Source organism: Myotis daubentonii, chromosome 16 (genome assembly GCF_963259705.1).
Source record: "Myotis daubentonii chromosome 16, mMyoDau2.1, whole genome shotgun sequence".
NCBI classification, from domain to species: Eukaryota; Metazoa; Chordata; class Mammalia; order Chiroptera; family Vespertilionidae; genus Myotis; species Myotis daubentonii.
This window is the reverse complement of record NC_081855.1, coordinates 4003611-4017415: the sequence shown is the minus strand read 5'-3', so window position 1 is coordinate 4017415 and position 13805 is coordinate 4003611. Positions and strand designations below refer to the sequence as shown.

The 13805-nt window shown below is 45.3% G+C and overlaps 1 protein-coding gene across 3 annotated transcripts in view; it reads left to right on the top strand.

Annotated features, from left to right (window-relative positions):
• The first annotated feature begins 134 nt into the window (after positions 1 to 134).
• TOP3A (DNA topoisomerase III alpha) overlaps positions 135 to 13805 on the top strand; it is a 42951-nt gene continuing 29280 nt past the window's right edge. For 2 of the 3 annotated variants that reach the window (XM_059668406.1, XM_059668404.1), the window contains exon 1: positions 135 to 523. In XM_059668406.1, the coding sequence (XP_059524389.1) occupies positions 344 to 523 (180 nt within the window). In that variant the 5' untranslated portion in view covers positions 135 to 343. The remainder of the gene's footprint in view (positions 524 to 13805) is intronic. The other variant, XM_059668407.1, reaches the window with a different exon arrangement.

Below are 13805 nucleotides of genomic sequence, written 5' to 3'. Positions count from 1 at the left end.
CAATCGATTAACTAACACTGTCAGGAAAGAAAGGAAATGAAGCGGGGGAGCGGAAACGTGTTGGGACCGGGATCCGGGAGCGCGGGGCAGTGTGGGAGTTGTAGTTCGCGGTGCTAGGAACTCGCGCCTGGCGGAAGTGGCTGGAGAAGGCGGGCGGAAGCGGACGCGGCGGGCGGAGAGGAGAAGGCTGAGTGGCCGCAGCCCCCAAGCCGGGTGGGCTTGTGGGAGGAGACCGGGCTGCGGCCGCACTCTGGCGGCTCTCGTAGGCTCTGGTTCCCTTAGGGTGGGCGCGGGGTGAGGTGACCCTCACCTCTGTGTTCCACAGCATGCACGGGCGCCCGGGATGATCTTCCCCGTCTCCCGCTGCGCGCTCCGGTGTCTGCATCGGCCCGGAGGTCGGACCTTTCCCACCTCCGCCATGGAGGTGGCCTTCCGAGGCGTCCGGAAAGTCCTCTGTGTGGCCGAGAAGAACGACGCGGCCAAGGGGATCGCCGACCTGCTGTCCAAGGGTCGCATGAGGCGGGTAAGGGGGCGCATTTCCCATCAGCCGTACTTGGTGAAGCCCGCGAAGCGGGACAGCCTGGTGGGCACGGGGGATAGAGATGAAGGCGACTTCTCGCCCATCTGTGGGTCTTCACTGTCTCCCCCAGACCATTGCCGTGGCCTCCTGTCTTCTCTTAGGACTGATGGGCATTTAAAATGTAGTTCAGAGGTTTCACTCATCTGCTTTGAAACCTTGCATCTTTCTTGCCAACAGCAGTGGTTGCCAAACTAGTCTGATCCTCAGAACCACCTGGGGCAGTGGCTCTTCGGCGGACCTGGAGTGAGGCTGGGGTAACCTGTATTTCAACGTCTTTTCCTCCGGATTCTAAAACTCGGTTAAGTTGTGAAGCACTGACCAAACTCTAGCTTGGCAGTCACGCCCTGCCCGATCGTCCCTGGTGTCCTAGCCCTCCTGCTTTCTGCGTTCCCTCTGCCTTCTGCAGCCCCGCTGACTGTACAGCCCCTGAGTGTATACTGACAGGGCAACATTGGGTAAGGTTTGGGGATTAGAGGCAGATGGCAGCCCTCACCCATGGTCCTTAGTGCCAATTCAGCACAGGAATCCCCAATTTGGGGTCACAGTGAAGAAGGAAACTATTCAGGGCAAAGTATCAGAGAGGTCACATCCGTGTTGCAGTTTCAGCTCCAGCTGGGAGAACTGCCTTAGGTGGGAAGGGAAAGTGCTCTCAGCAGAGGCCGCTGGTTTAAGTTGCCAGAAGTCCCACCGCTGGTCCCGTCTAGTCCTTCCTCATGCAAATGTCGCGCCAGCTCTCAGTTTGATTGGTCCAAAAGACATTGTGATTGGTCAGAATGGAGCTTCTCTGATTGGTTCGTGAAGAAGCGGATGAGGATATATGGCAGCACTGCTCCGACCGGATGGGGAAAGCCTCATTCCCATTGGTTGAAATATTGTTCCAGGAACTCCTTAGTAGGACTGTCTCAGGTGACGTAACAGTGTAGGCAGGCAGTTCAGTGCAGGCTTCTCTGTGAAGTGCAAATTGCGTGAGAGGCCCCTGTGTAGCAATGGCTGCTGAGCTTTGTTTGTTTGTTTGCTTGTTTAATTAGATTAGAGAGAGAAAAACATCCATTGGCTGCTTCATACACGCCCCCTACTGGGGGTGGAGCCTGCATGTGCCCTGTCCGGAATGCAACCAATGACCTTTTGGTGCATGGGACCATGCTCAACCAACTGAGCCACACTGGCCAGGGCTGTTTGTTTTTTAAATTTGAGCCCAGTTAGCCACCAGGAGTCCTTCTTAGTAGGTATCTTCTTTCTCAGGGTTCACACTATCATACAAACTGATTCTGAGAGAGGCAAGTAAGGGATAAGATGTTTCTAGACACACTGGGGGCACAAAGGAAGGGGAAAGTGAGAAAGGGTTTTCAAAGGGAGTTGACAGGAAGGTCTTAAGAACTATTCAGGAAAATCTCTCAAATAACAAAAGTGGATCCTGAAATGTATTCTGGAGAACATTCTGAGAGCATGGGCTAGAAGTTCCCTGCTCTTTTTTCTTTCAAGTCCCAGGTTCCTTAGACCTCTGTTTTCTAGTGCGTGGCTAGTGAGAGTCGGAGCCAACGTTGTATGGGTGCTAGCTGAGAGCTTCATCTTTTCAGTGCCAAAAGTCCTGGTGACCGGCCCCAGTATTTGTCAACTTATGGAGGTCTGGGCCTCTTGAAAATGGCCCATCTACACCTAACTAACTAACTTCTATATTCTTCAGGGCTCTGTTTAAATGTCTCTTCTTCAAGAACCTTTTCCTTAAGTTTCTCACCCTGCAACTAGGTGAGGGACACTTTGTGATATGCTGTCATGGTGCCCTCTCTATTTGGAAGGCACCTGCCATTACAGTTAAATAATGCATTGTGCAAGTATTTACTTGATGTCCTCACCTTCGCTCCTTGGACTCTAAGCTCCATAGGAAAGGGACTATCTCTATTTTGTTCATTGCTGTATTCCTAGAATCTAATACGGTGCCTTGAATACAGGAGCGTTTCAGTAAATGTTTGTTGGATAATTGTTTGAGCTGAGGCTTGAAAGATTACCAGGCAGTGGAAACAGTATCTATAAAGAACAACCAATTGCTTGAAACAGCTTACCGTATTCAAAAACTGAGGAGTTAGGAATTCGAGGAGGGACCAGTGAGTTAAGCAAGAGAGATTAGTTGAAGGAAGATCATGAGTGTATTAGACTGCCATGTATTTTATGCACAAGTGTTAAAGTACATACAACATTTACCATTTAACTACTTTGAAGTATACAATTCAGTAGCATTTAGTTTATTCACAATATTGCACAACCATCACCTCTATCTAGTTCCAGATTTTTTTTAAATTTTGTTTTTTCTTTTTCTTTTTTTTTTTTTTATTGCTTAAAGTATTACAAAGGGTATTACATATGTGTCCATTTTTCCCCCCGCCCTAGACAGTCCCCTAGCCTCCCCTATCCCCCGGTGTCTTATGTCCATTGGTTATGCTTATATGCATGCATACAAGTCCTTTGGTTGATCTCTTACCCCCCTACCTCCTGCACCCCCACCCTCCCCGGCCTTCCCGCTGCAGTTTGACAATCTGTTTGAGGCAGCTCTGCCTCTGTATCTATTATTGTTCAAAAGTTTATAATGGTCTCTATTATCCATGAATGAGTGAGATCATGTGGTATTTTTCCTTCATTGACTGGCTTATTTCACTTAGCATAATGCTCTCCAGTTCCTTTAAAATTTTGTTTTATTGCTTAAAGTATTACAAAGAGTATTACATATGTCTCCTTTTTTTTTCTCCCTTGACATTCCCCCGACCTCTCCTACCCCCCAGTGTCTTGTGTCCATTGGTTATGCTTATATGCATGCATACAAGTCCTTCGGTTGATCTCTTACCCCCAACCCTCCCCAGCCTTCCCGCTGTAGTTTGACAGTCTGTTCGATGCTGCTCTGCCTCTGTATCTATTTTTGCTCATCAGTTTATAATGGTCTTTATTATCCATAAATGAGTGAGATCATGTGGTATTTTTCTTTCATTGACTGGCTTATTTCACTTAGCATAATGCTCTCCAGTTCTATCCATGCTGTTGCAAATTGTAATTCCTTCTTTTTTATAGCAGCGTAGTATTTCATTGTGTAGATGTACCACAGTTTTCTAATCCATTCATCTGCTGGTGGGCACTTAGGCTGTTTCCAGATCTTCACAATGGTAAATTGTGCTGCTATGAACATAGGGATGCATATATCCTTTCTGATTGGTGTTTCTGGTTTCTTGGGATATATTCCTAGAAGTGGGATCACTGGGTCAAATGGGAGGTCCATTTTTAACTTTTTGAGGAAACTCCATACTGTCTTCCATAATGGCTGCACTAGTCTGCATTCCCACCAGCAGTGTACGAGTGTTCCCTTTTCTCCGCATCTTCTCCAGCACTTGTCGTTTGTTGATTTGTTGATGATAGCCAGTCTGACAGGTGTGAGATGATACCTCATTGTTGTTTTGATTTGCATCTCTCGGATGATTAGTGACTTGGAGCATGTTTTCATATGTCTCTTGGCCTTCTGTCTGTCCACTTTTGAAAAGTGCCTATTTAGGTCCTTTGCCCATTTTTTGATTGGATTGTTTATCTTCCTTTTGTTAAGTTGTATGAGTTCCCTATAAATGATGGAGATTAAACCCTTATCGGTGAAAACATTGGCAAATATGTTCTCCCATGCAGTGGGCTTTCTTGTTGTTTTGTTGATGGTTTCTTTTGCTGTGCAGAAGCTTTTTATTTTGATGTAGTCCCTAGTTCCAGATTTTTTTTTATCACCAAAAGGAAACCTCACCGCCATTAAGCAGTCACTTACTATTCTCTACTTCTCCCAGCCACTGGCACTGCTAATTTGCTTTCTGTCTCCAAGTATTTGCTTATCTGGATATTTTACATAAAAAAGAATCATAATATGAGGTCTTTTGTGTCAGGCTTCATTTACTTAGCACAATGTTCTTGAAATCATCCATGTTGTAGCATGTATTAGTACTTTGTTCCTTTCTATGACTGAATAATATTCTATTGTATAGATAGATCACATTTTGTTATTCAATCACTGGTTGGTGGACATTTGAATTGGTTCCACCTTTGGCTATTGTGAATTAGAGCTGCTATAAACGTTCATGTACACGCTTTTATTTGAATACCTGTTTTTGGTTCTTTGCAGTAAATTCCTTTGGACTGGAATTGGTGGGTCATAAGTTAACTCTGTATTTAACTTTTTGAGAAACTACCAAACTATTTTTCACATTGGCTGAAACATTTTACATTCTCACCAGCAATGTTCAGTTTCTCCACATCCTCACCAACATTTTTTGCCCATTATATTGTGGGGTTTTGTTTGTTTTTTTGATCTTCACCCAAGGATATGTTTTATTGATTTTTAAAGAGAGATAAACATCAATGGTTGCCTCTCATATGCACCCTGACCTGGAATCAAACCCAAAACCTTTGTGATGTACAGGACAGTGCTCCAACCAACTGAGCCACCCAGCCAGGGCCAATATCATGGTTTTGATTTGCCCTTCCCAAGTGATTAATGACACTGAGCTCTTTTTGTGTGCTTATTGGCCACTGTTGTATATATCTTGTTTGTAGAAATGTTTGTTTTGTCCGTTTTTTAATTGAGATGTTTGTCTTTTATTGAGTTGTAATAGTTCTTTATGTTTAGGATAGTAGATCCTTGTTAGATGTATGATTTGCACATATTTCATTCCATTCAGCAGGTTGTCTTTTCACTTTCTTGATAGTGTTCTTTGGTGCACAAAAGATTCTAATTTTTTTTGAGCTCCAGTTTCTGTTTTTCTTCTTTTCTGGTTTATGCTTTTAGTGTCATATCTAAGAAATCATTGTCAAATCCAAGGTCATGAAGATTTGCCCCTGTGTTTATTTCTAAGAGTTTTAGCTCTTATATTTAATGTTTCTATACAGTGTAAAGTAAGAATCCAACTTTATTCTTATGCATGTGGATAACCAGTTTTTGCCAGCACCATTTGTTGAAAAGACTGTCCTTTTCCTTTGGATGGTCCTGGCACCCTTGTCAAAACAGTTGACTGTAGATGTTTGGGTTTATTTCTGGACTCGCAGTTCTATTCCGTTGTTCTGTATGCCAGTACCACACTGCTTTGATTACTGTAGCTTGGTAGTAAATTTTGACATTGGGCAGTGTGAGTCCTACAACTTTGTTCTTCTCTTTTTCAAAAACAATGTTTTGGCTATTCGGCGCCCCATGCAATTCTATGTGAATTTTAGGATTAGCTTTACCATTTCTGCAAGAACAGGTTATTGGGCCCTGGCAGTGTGGTTCAGTTGGTTGGGCATCATCCCATGCACCAAAAGGTTGCTGGTTCCATTCCCTATCAGGGCACATGCCCAGGTTGTGGGCTCAATCTCCAGTAGGGGACATAGAGGAGGCAGCCAGTCAATGTTTCTCTCCCTCTCCCTTCCTCTCTATAAAAAGCAATAAAGAAAAATAAAAAATTAGGAGTTTCTAAAACAAAACAAAACACAATTATTGGGATATTTGTAAGGATTGCATTGAATTTGTAGATCACCTTGGGAATTATTACCATCCTAATATAGTCTTCAATCTATGTCCACAGGTACTTTTTCTATTTATTTAGGTCTTTAAGTTCTCTCAGCAGTGTGTTATAGGATTCATTGGCTTTTGGATACTGTTATGAATAGAATTGTTTTCTTGATTTCCTTTTCAGATTTTTCATTGCTACTAGGTTTTGTGTGTGTGTGTGTGTGTGTGTGTGTGTGTGTGTGTGTACTGTATCCTGCCACTTTGCTGAACTTATCAGTACTAATGTTTTTTTGTGGCTTCTTTAGCATTTTTGTCTGTAAGATCATGTTGTCTGTGAATATAGATAATTCTGCTTCTTTTAAAAAAATACTAGTATTTTTATTGATTTCAGAGAGGAAGGGAGAAGGAGAGCAATAGAAACATCCTATATAATAAAAGCCTGATGTGCAAATTGTCCCCTCTGGCGTTCATTTGACCCGGAGACCGGGAATTCTACCACTCTGGTGCTGACCACCAGGGGGCAGCGCGGAACATGGCTACCTGGGGTCGGGGATAACGGGGATGGAGGTGCGAGGTGTCCGCAGATCTTGCTCTCATTCCCCTGGGACGCCAGGGCTCAAACGCCAGGGAAGCCCGCACACTCGGGTGCCGGGCGCCTGTGTGGAGCCTGCCCTGCATCTGCAAGGCCTCTTCCGGGTGAGCCCAGCCGCAGCTGCAGGAGACCGCAGGGGTTGGTCAGGCTCCCCATGGGTTCACGCAGGAGCCGGTCTGTGAGGCCAGCCAGGAGAGAGTATGCTGCCCGCCTGGCTTTCGTGCAGCACCACTAGGTGGCCCAGAGGCCCATGCTGCACCCTGGACTTCAGTGTCCAGCTGCACTCACCGCATCTCCACGTGGGGACTTGGGCACCGTGACTCAGGTGGAGAGGGGCACGTGGGGGCCCAGGTGCTGCCCCGGGCCCAGAGGTCAGCTGGGACCTACCCTTCCATGCCAGATGCTCGCACTTCAATCACCAGCCAGCCTAGGGACCGCACCCATGCATGAATTTCGTGCACTGGGCCTTTAGTTAATTTTGAGAAAGAATCATTGATTGGCTGCCTCCTGCATGCCCCCTACTGGGGATTGAGCCCGCAACCTGGGCATGTGCCCTTGACTGGAATCAAACCTGGGACCCTTCAGTCTGCAGGCTGATGCTCTATCCACTGAGCCAAACCAGCTAGGGCTGCTTCTTTTTAAAGAATATATATATTTTTTTCTTTTTTTTAAATTTATTTTTTTATTGCCCTAGCTCGTTTGGCTCAGGTTGTAGGAGAGGGAGGGAGAGAGAAACATCAATGATGACAGAGAATCATGGATTGGCTGTCTTCTGAACGCCCCACACTGGGGATTGAACCCACAACCCAGGTATGTGCCCTGACCAGGAATCGAACAGTGACCTCCTGGTTCATGATAGGTTGATGCTTAACCACTGAGCCACACTGGCTGGGCTAATTCTACTTCTTCCTTTCCAACGTGAATGTTTTTCTTTTTCTTGCCTAATTGCTCTGGCTAAAATCTAGTAATCTCAGATAGCAATGGTGACATTCTTGTCTTGTTCCTCATCTTAGAGGAAAAGCTTTCTGCCATTGAGTACGATGATGTTAGCTGTGAGGTTTTATTCTGAAGGAAGTTGAATATTTATCAAATGCTTTTTCTGCACCAGTTGATATGAGCAATGTAGGTTTTAAGTTGGGGAGTACTGAGGTCATATTTGTGTTTTAAAAAATCACTCTGGCAGCAGAGGATTTCCAGAGTGAAAACCTGGAGTCAAGGAGACAAATTGGAGTTCCCCATGTGAGAGATCGGAGGCCTGAACTCTAGAACCCTGGAAACAGTTTGAGTAGGAAAAGAAGGGAATGATGGAAACAGTTTAAAAGTTAAAAGGTCTAGCTCTAACCGTTTGGCTCAGTGGATAGAGCATTGGGCCGCAGACTGAAGGGTCCTGGGTTCGATTCTGGTCAAGCGCGTGTATCTTGATTGCGGGTTCAATCCCCAGTAGGGAGCATGCAGGAGGCAGCTGATCAATGTTTCTAACCTCTCCTTTCCTCTCTGGAAAAAAATAAATAATGAAAAAAAAATTAAAAGTTAAAAGGTTAATATTTTACAAATCTTGGTCCTTTTCCTGGAATGATAATTTTCTATTCTCCTGATGAATTCTCCATCTTTTCAAAGAAAAATAAAAGGCAACCTAAGTGTAATCTCTTTTGTGAAGGCTTTCCTAAGTGTCCCCTCTATCCATTTCCTTCTCTCTTTCCAGATGCATTTTCATCTCTCTTGATGATGGCAGTCATCATGGGTCGAGTTATCGAGCTCTTTGTCCATCTCCCCCTAAGAATAGTGACAGGTCCTATTTGTTCATTCATCCCTCAGACAGAGCCTGCTACATGAAAATCACATGTAAATTACATGGTATCAAATGCCATAATCTCTACTTTTTAAGAGACTTAAATTCTGATGGCGGTGCTAACACATGCACATACAAATCAAAATCAAATGGCAGCCATTGCAGTTTTATGATAGCAAGGAATTGAAATAATAAGAACAAGTAATGGAAATAGAATGATTAAGTAAATTATATGTCCTTATAATACAGTAATGCCCTGGTGCATGGATTCGTGCACATTGAAAGGAAATAAATTAGAAGGTGGCTGGCGGGGTGGGACTGGGCAAAACAGGCTGGACACGCCCTGAGGCCAACCTCCCACTGTCCCTCCCCGGCTGGCCGGTCCCTCCCCAGCTGGCTGCAACTGGGGCGGCGCCAGGGCTTGAAGAGCATCTGTGGAGTGAGCAGGGTCTCTCCAGCAGATGGGGTCCCTCGGCCTGGCCTGTGGAGATTGGGCCAAAACCGCCTCTCTGATATCCCCCGAGAGGTCCTGGATTGTAAGAGGGCGATTCTCAGGTGACACACCCTGGCTCCTTCCTCTCTGGTTCCGGGATGCATCACCCGAGAACCTCCACTGCCAAGTCACTGCAGCTCAGCAGCTCCTGCATTGAGCGTCTGCCCCCTGGTGGTCAGTGTGCGTCATAGGTGATGGTTGGACAGTTACTTAGCCTTTTATATATATAACTAGAGGCCCGGTGCACAAAATTCATGCACCCGCGGGAGGTCCCTCAGCCCGGCCTGTGCCATCTCACAGTCCAGGAGCCATCGTTGGATGTCCGACTGACAGCTTAGGCCCGTTCCCCTGGGGAGTGGGCCTAAGCTGGCAGTTGGATATCCTTAGCGCTGTTGTGGAGGCAGGAGAGGCTCCTGCCACCACTGCTGTGCTCACCAGCTGTGAACCCAGCTCAGGGCTTTTGGCTGAGTGGCGCTCTCCCTATGGGGCATACTGACCACCAGGGGGAAGCTCCTGCGTTGAGCATCTGCCCCCTAGTGGTCAGTGTGCATCATAGCGACTGGTCGTTCCGCCATTCAGTTGATTTGCATATTAGCCTTTTATTATATAGGACTAGAGGCCCGGTGCACAAAAATTTGTGCACTCGGGTTCCCTCAGCCCAGCCTGTGCCCTCTCGCAGTCTGGGACCCCTCAGGGGATGACCACCTGCTGGCTTAGGCTCGCTCCCCAGGGGATTGGGCCTAAGCTGGCAGTCAGACATCCCTCTGGCAGCCTGAGAGCCCTCGGGGATGTCCACTTGCCAGTGGGGAGCAGACCTAAGCTGCAGTCAGACATCTTTAGCGCTGCTGAGGAGGCGGGAGAGGCTCCCACCACCATCGCTGTGCTGGCAGCCATCAGCCTGGCTTGTGGCTGAGCGGAGCTCCCCCTGTGGGAGCGCACTGACCGCCAGGGGGCAGCTCCTGCATTGAGCGTCTGCCCCCTGGTGGTCAGTGTGTGTCATAGTGACCAGTCATTCCTAGTCGTTCTCCTGTTAGGGTCAATTTGCATATTACCCTTTTATTATATAGGATTAGATATCTGTTAATGGAAAAGACTTTTTTTTTTTTATTAGTTAAGGTATTACAAATGTGTCCTCATCCCCCCCACCCTGCACACTCATGCTCCCATCCCCCTGTTGTCCATGTCCATTGGTTTGGCTTATATACATGTATACAAGTCCTTCGGTTGATCTCTTCCCCTTACCCCCGTCCTCCCCTACTTTCCTTCTGGGGATTGATAGCCTGATTGCTGTTTCTCAGTCTTTGGGTCTGTCCCTTTTCATCAGTCTATGTTGTTCTCTATAATCCACAAATGAGTGAGATCATGTGGTATTTATCTTTCTCTGACTGGCTTATTTCACTTAGCATAATGCTCTCCAGTTCCATCCATGCTGTTGCAAATGGTAAGAGTTCCTTTTTTTTTTTTACCGCAGCGTAGTATTCCATTGTGTATATGTACCACAGTTTTCTAATCCATTCATCTGCTGATGGGCACTTAGGCTGTTTCCAAATCTTAGCTATGGTGAATTGTGCTACTATGAACATAGGGGTGCATATATCCTTTCTGATTGGTGTTTCTGGTTTCTTGGGATATATTCCTAGTAGTGGGATCACTGGGTCAAATGGGAGTTCCATTTTTAGTTTTTTGAGGTAGCTCCATACTGTTCTCCACAGTGGCTGCACCAGTCTGCATTCCCACCAGCAGTGCAGAAGGGTTCCTTTTTCTCCACATCCTCTCCAACACTGGTTGTTTGTTGATTTGTTGATGATAGCCATTCTGACAGGTGTGAGATGATAACGCATTGTTGTTTTGATTTGCATCTCTCGTATAATTAGTGGCTTTGAGCATGTTTTCATATGTCTTTCGGCCTTCTGTATGTCCTCTTTCGAAAAGTGTCTATCTAGGTCCATTGCCCATTTTTTTATTGGATTGTTTATCTTCCTTTTGTTAAGTTTCATGAGATCCCTGTAAATGTTGGAAATTAAACCCTTATCGGTGGTATCATTGGCAAATATGTTCTCCCATGTAGTGGGTCTTCTTGTTGTTTTTGTTTTGTTTTGTTTTGTTTTTAATATATTTTACTGATTTTTTACAGAGAAGAAGGGAGAGGGATAGAGAGTCAGAAACATCTATGAGAGAGATCGATCAGCTGCCTCCTGCACGCCCCCCACTGGGAACGCGCCCGCAACCAAGGTACATGCCCTTGACCGGAATCGAACCTGGGACCCTTCAGTCTGCAGGCCGACGCTCTATCCACTGAGCCAAACCGGTTTGGCTGTTGTTTTGTTGATGGTTTCCTTTGCTGTGCAAAAGCTTTTTATTTTGATGTAGTCCCATTTGTCTATTTTCTCTTTAGTTTCCATTGCCCTAGGAGCATTATCAGAGAAGAAATTCCTTCGGCATATGTTTGCAATTTCGCTGCCTGTGGATTCCTCTAGTATTTTTATGGTTTCCTGTCTTACGTTTAAGTCTTTTATCCATTTTGAGTTTATTTTTGTGTATGGTGTGAGTTGGTGGTCTAGTTTCATCTTTTTGCATGTATCTGTCCAATTTTCCCAACAGCATTTATTGAAGAGACTGTCTTGAGCGTCTGCCCCCTGGTGGTCAGTGTGTGTCATAGTGACCAGTCATTCCTAGTCGTTCTCCTGTTGGGGTCAATTTGCATATTACCCTTTTATTATATAGGATTAGATATCTGTTAATGGAAAAGACTTTTAAACCTATGTTTAAAAAAATACGTATATGTACTTAAAAGAAATTCAACAAAATATTAACAAGATAGAATCTTTTTCTTTTGTTAACAGTAGTACTTTTTTTTTAATTAAATCTTTATTGTTCAGATTATTACATTTGTTCCTCTTTTTTTCCCCCCCCATAACTCCCCTCCTCCCAGTTCCCGCCCCACCCTCCGCCCTCACTCCCCACCCACTGTCCTCATCCATAGGTGCACGATTTTTGTCCAGTCTCTTCCCACATCTCCCACACCCCTTTCCCCCCCAAGAATAGTCAGTCCATTCCCTTTCTATGTCCCTGATTCTATTATAATCAACAGTTCATTCTGTTCATCAGATTATTTATTCACTTGATTCTTAGATTCACTTGTTGATAGATGCATATTTGTTGTTCATAATTTGTATCTTTACCTTTTTCTTCTTCTTCCTCTTCTTAAAGGATACCTTTCAGCATTTCATATAATCCTGGTTTGGTGGTGATGAACTCCTTTAGCTTTTCCTTATCTGTGAAGCTCTTTATCTGACCTTCAATTCTGAATGATAGCTTTGCTGGATAAAGTAATCTTGGTTGTAGGTTCTTGGTATTCATCACTTTGAATATTTCTTGCCACTCCCTTCTGGCCTGCAAAGTTTCTGTTGAGAAATCAGCTGACAGTCGTATGGGTATTCCCTTGTAGGTAACTGAGTTTCTTTCTCTTGCTGTTTTTAAGATTCTCTCTTTATCTTTTGCTCTTGGCATTTTAATTATGATGTGTCTTGGTGTGGTCCTCTTTGGATTCCTTTTGTTTGGGGTTCTCCGCGCTTCTTGGACCTGTAAGTCCATTTCTTTCACCAGGTGGGGGAAGTTTTCTGTCATTATTTCTTCAAATAGGTTTTCAATATCTTGCTCTCTCTCATCTTCTGGCACCCCTATAATTCTGATGTTGGTACGCTTGAAGCTGTCCCACAGGCTCCTTACACTATCCTCGCATTTTTGGATTCTTTTTTCATTTTGCTTTTCCGGTTGGATGTTTTTTGCTTCCTCGCATTTCAAATCATTGACTTGATTCTTGCGCTCCTCTGGTCTGCTGTCGGGCGTCTGTATAATATTCGTTATTTCAGTCCGTGTATGCTTAATTTCTAGTTGGTTCCCCAATATAAGATCGAGGGTCTTATTAGTTTTCGTGTAGATCTCATTAAGTTTATCGGCAGCTTCTAAACAGTTCTTGAGAGACCTTAAAAGTGTGGTTCTGAACTCTATATCTTCCATTGACAATTTTGTCCTGTTTCTTTGTCTCCGCATTTTGTTATGCTTCCTTGGTGCACCCCCTAGTGGTCTTTGTTCGAAGTCTTATAGTTAAATCTTGATTGTTGTAGCTAATCCCAGGGAGGGTTTGACCTCCAGGCCAAGTGGCTATGAGAATCAGCTGTGTCAGCAGTGAGAGAACTTCTGTCCTCTAGGGAGGTGCTAATCTAGCCTTTGCCTGAGGCTATCCGGCAAATGCCTCTGTGCAGGGCTTGGGCAGGGCGGGTCGCACAGGATCAACAGGGTGGGCCGGAGAGAGCAGTTATGGCGGCTGTCAGTCCTGTCCCCAGGGGCTCTGCCTCTCTGAGTCCCAGCACCTGCTGCAAAGCTCGGAGAGAAAGCTGCACTCGCTCTGACCGAAGCCAGACAGTCCCGCTTCTCCTGTTTGAGTCTGGGTCCCTAAAGACTCGCCTGTATCTGGAGCTCAGAGTCTGCGACTCCCTCCCGATTGAAAACAACAACCGCGTCCTCCGCCGCCAGCCCGCTCCGCGCACTCCGCACCTCAGAATTTGACTTCAGCACTGCGCCTCCTCTGAGTGTCCGTGTGCGTTTCTCTTTCCTCCTAGTTGTAGGACTTCCACTCAGCTAGGGTTCCTGTGGTTCTGGGTGATGTCCCTTCCGTTTTTTGGTTTCACTTTTGAAGTAGTTGTTCAAAGCAGCAAACTCCGGCGTTAACCTATGCCGCCATCTTGGTTCTCCCAACAGTAGTACTTAAACAGTTGTAATTGCAAACAGTTCAGGGACTACATATGTATATCAAGTACACTGTCCTCACCACCCACAGCAATCACTGCT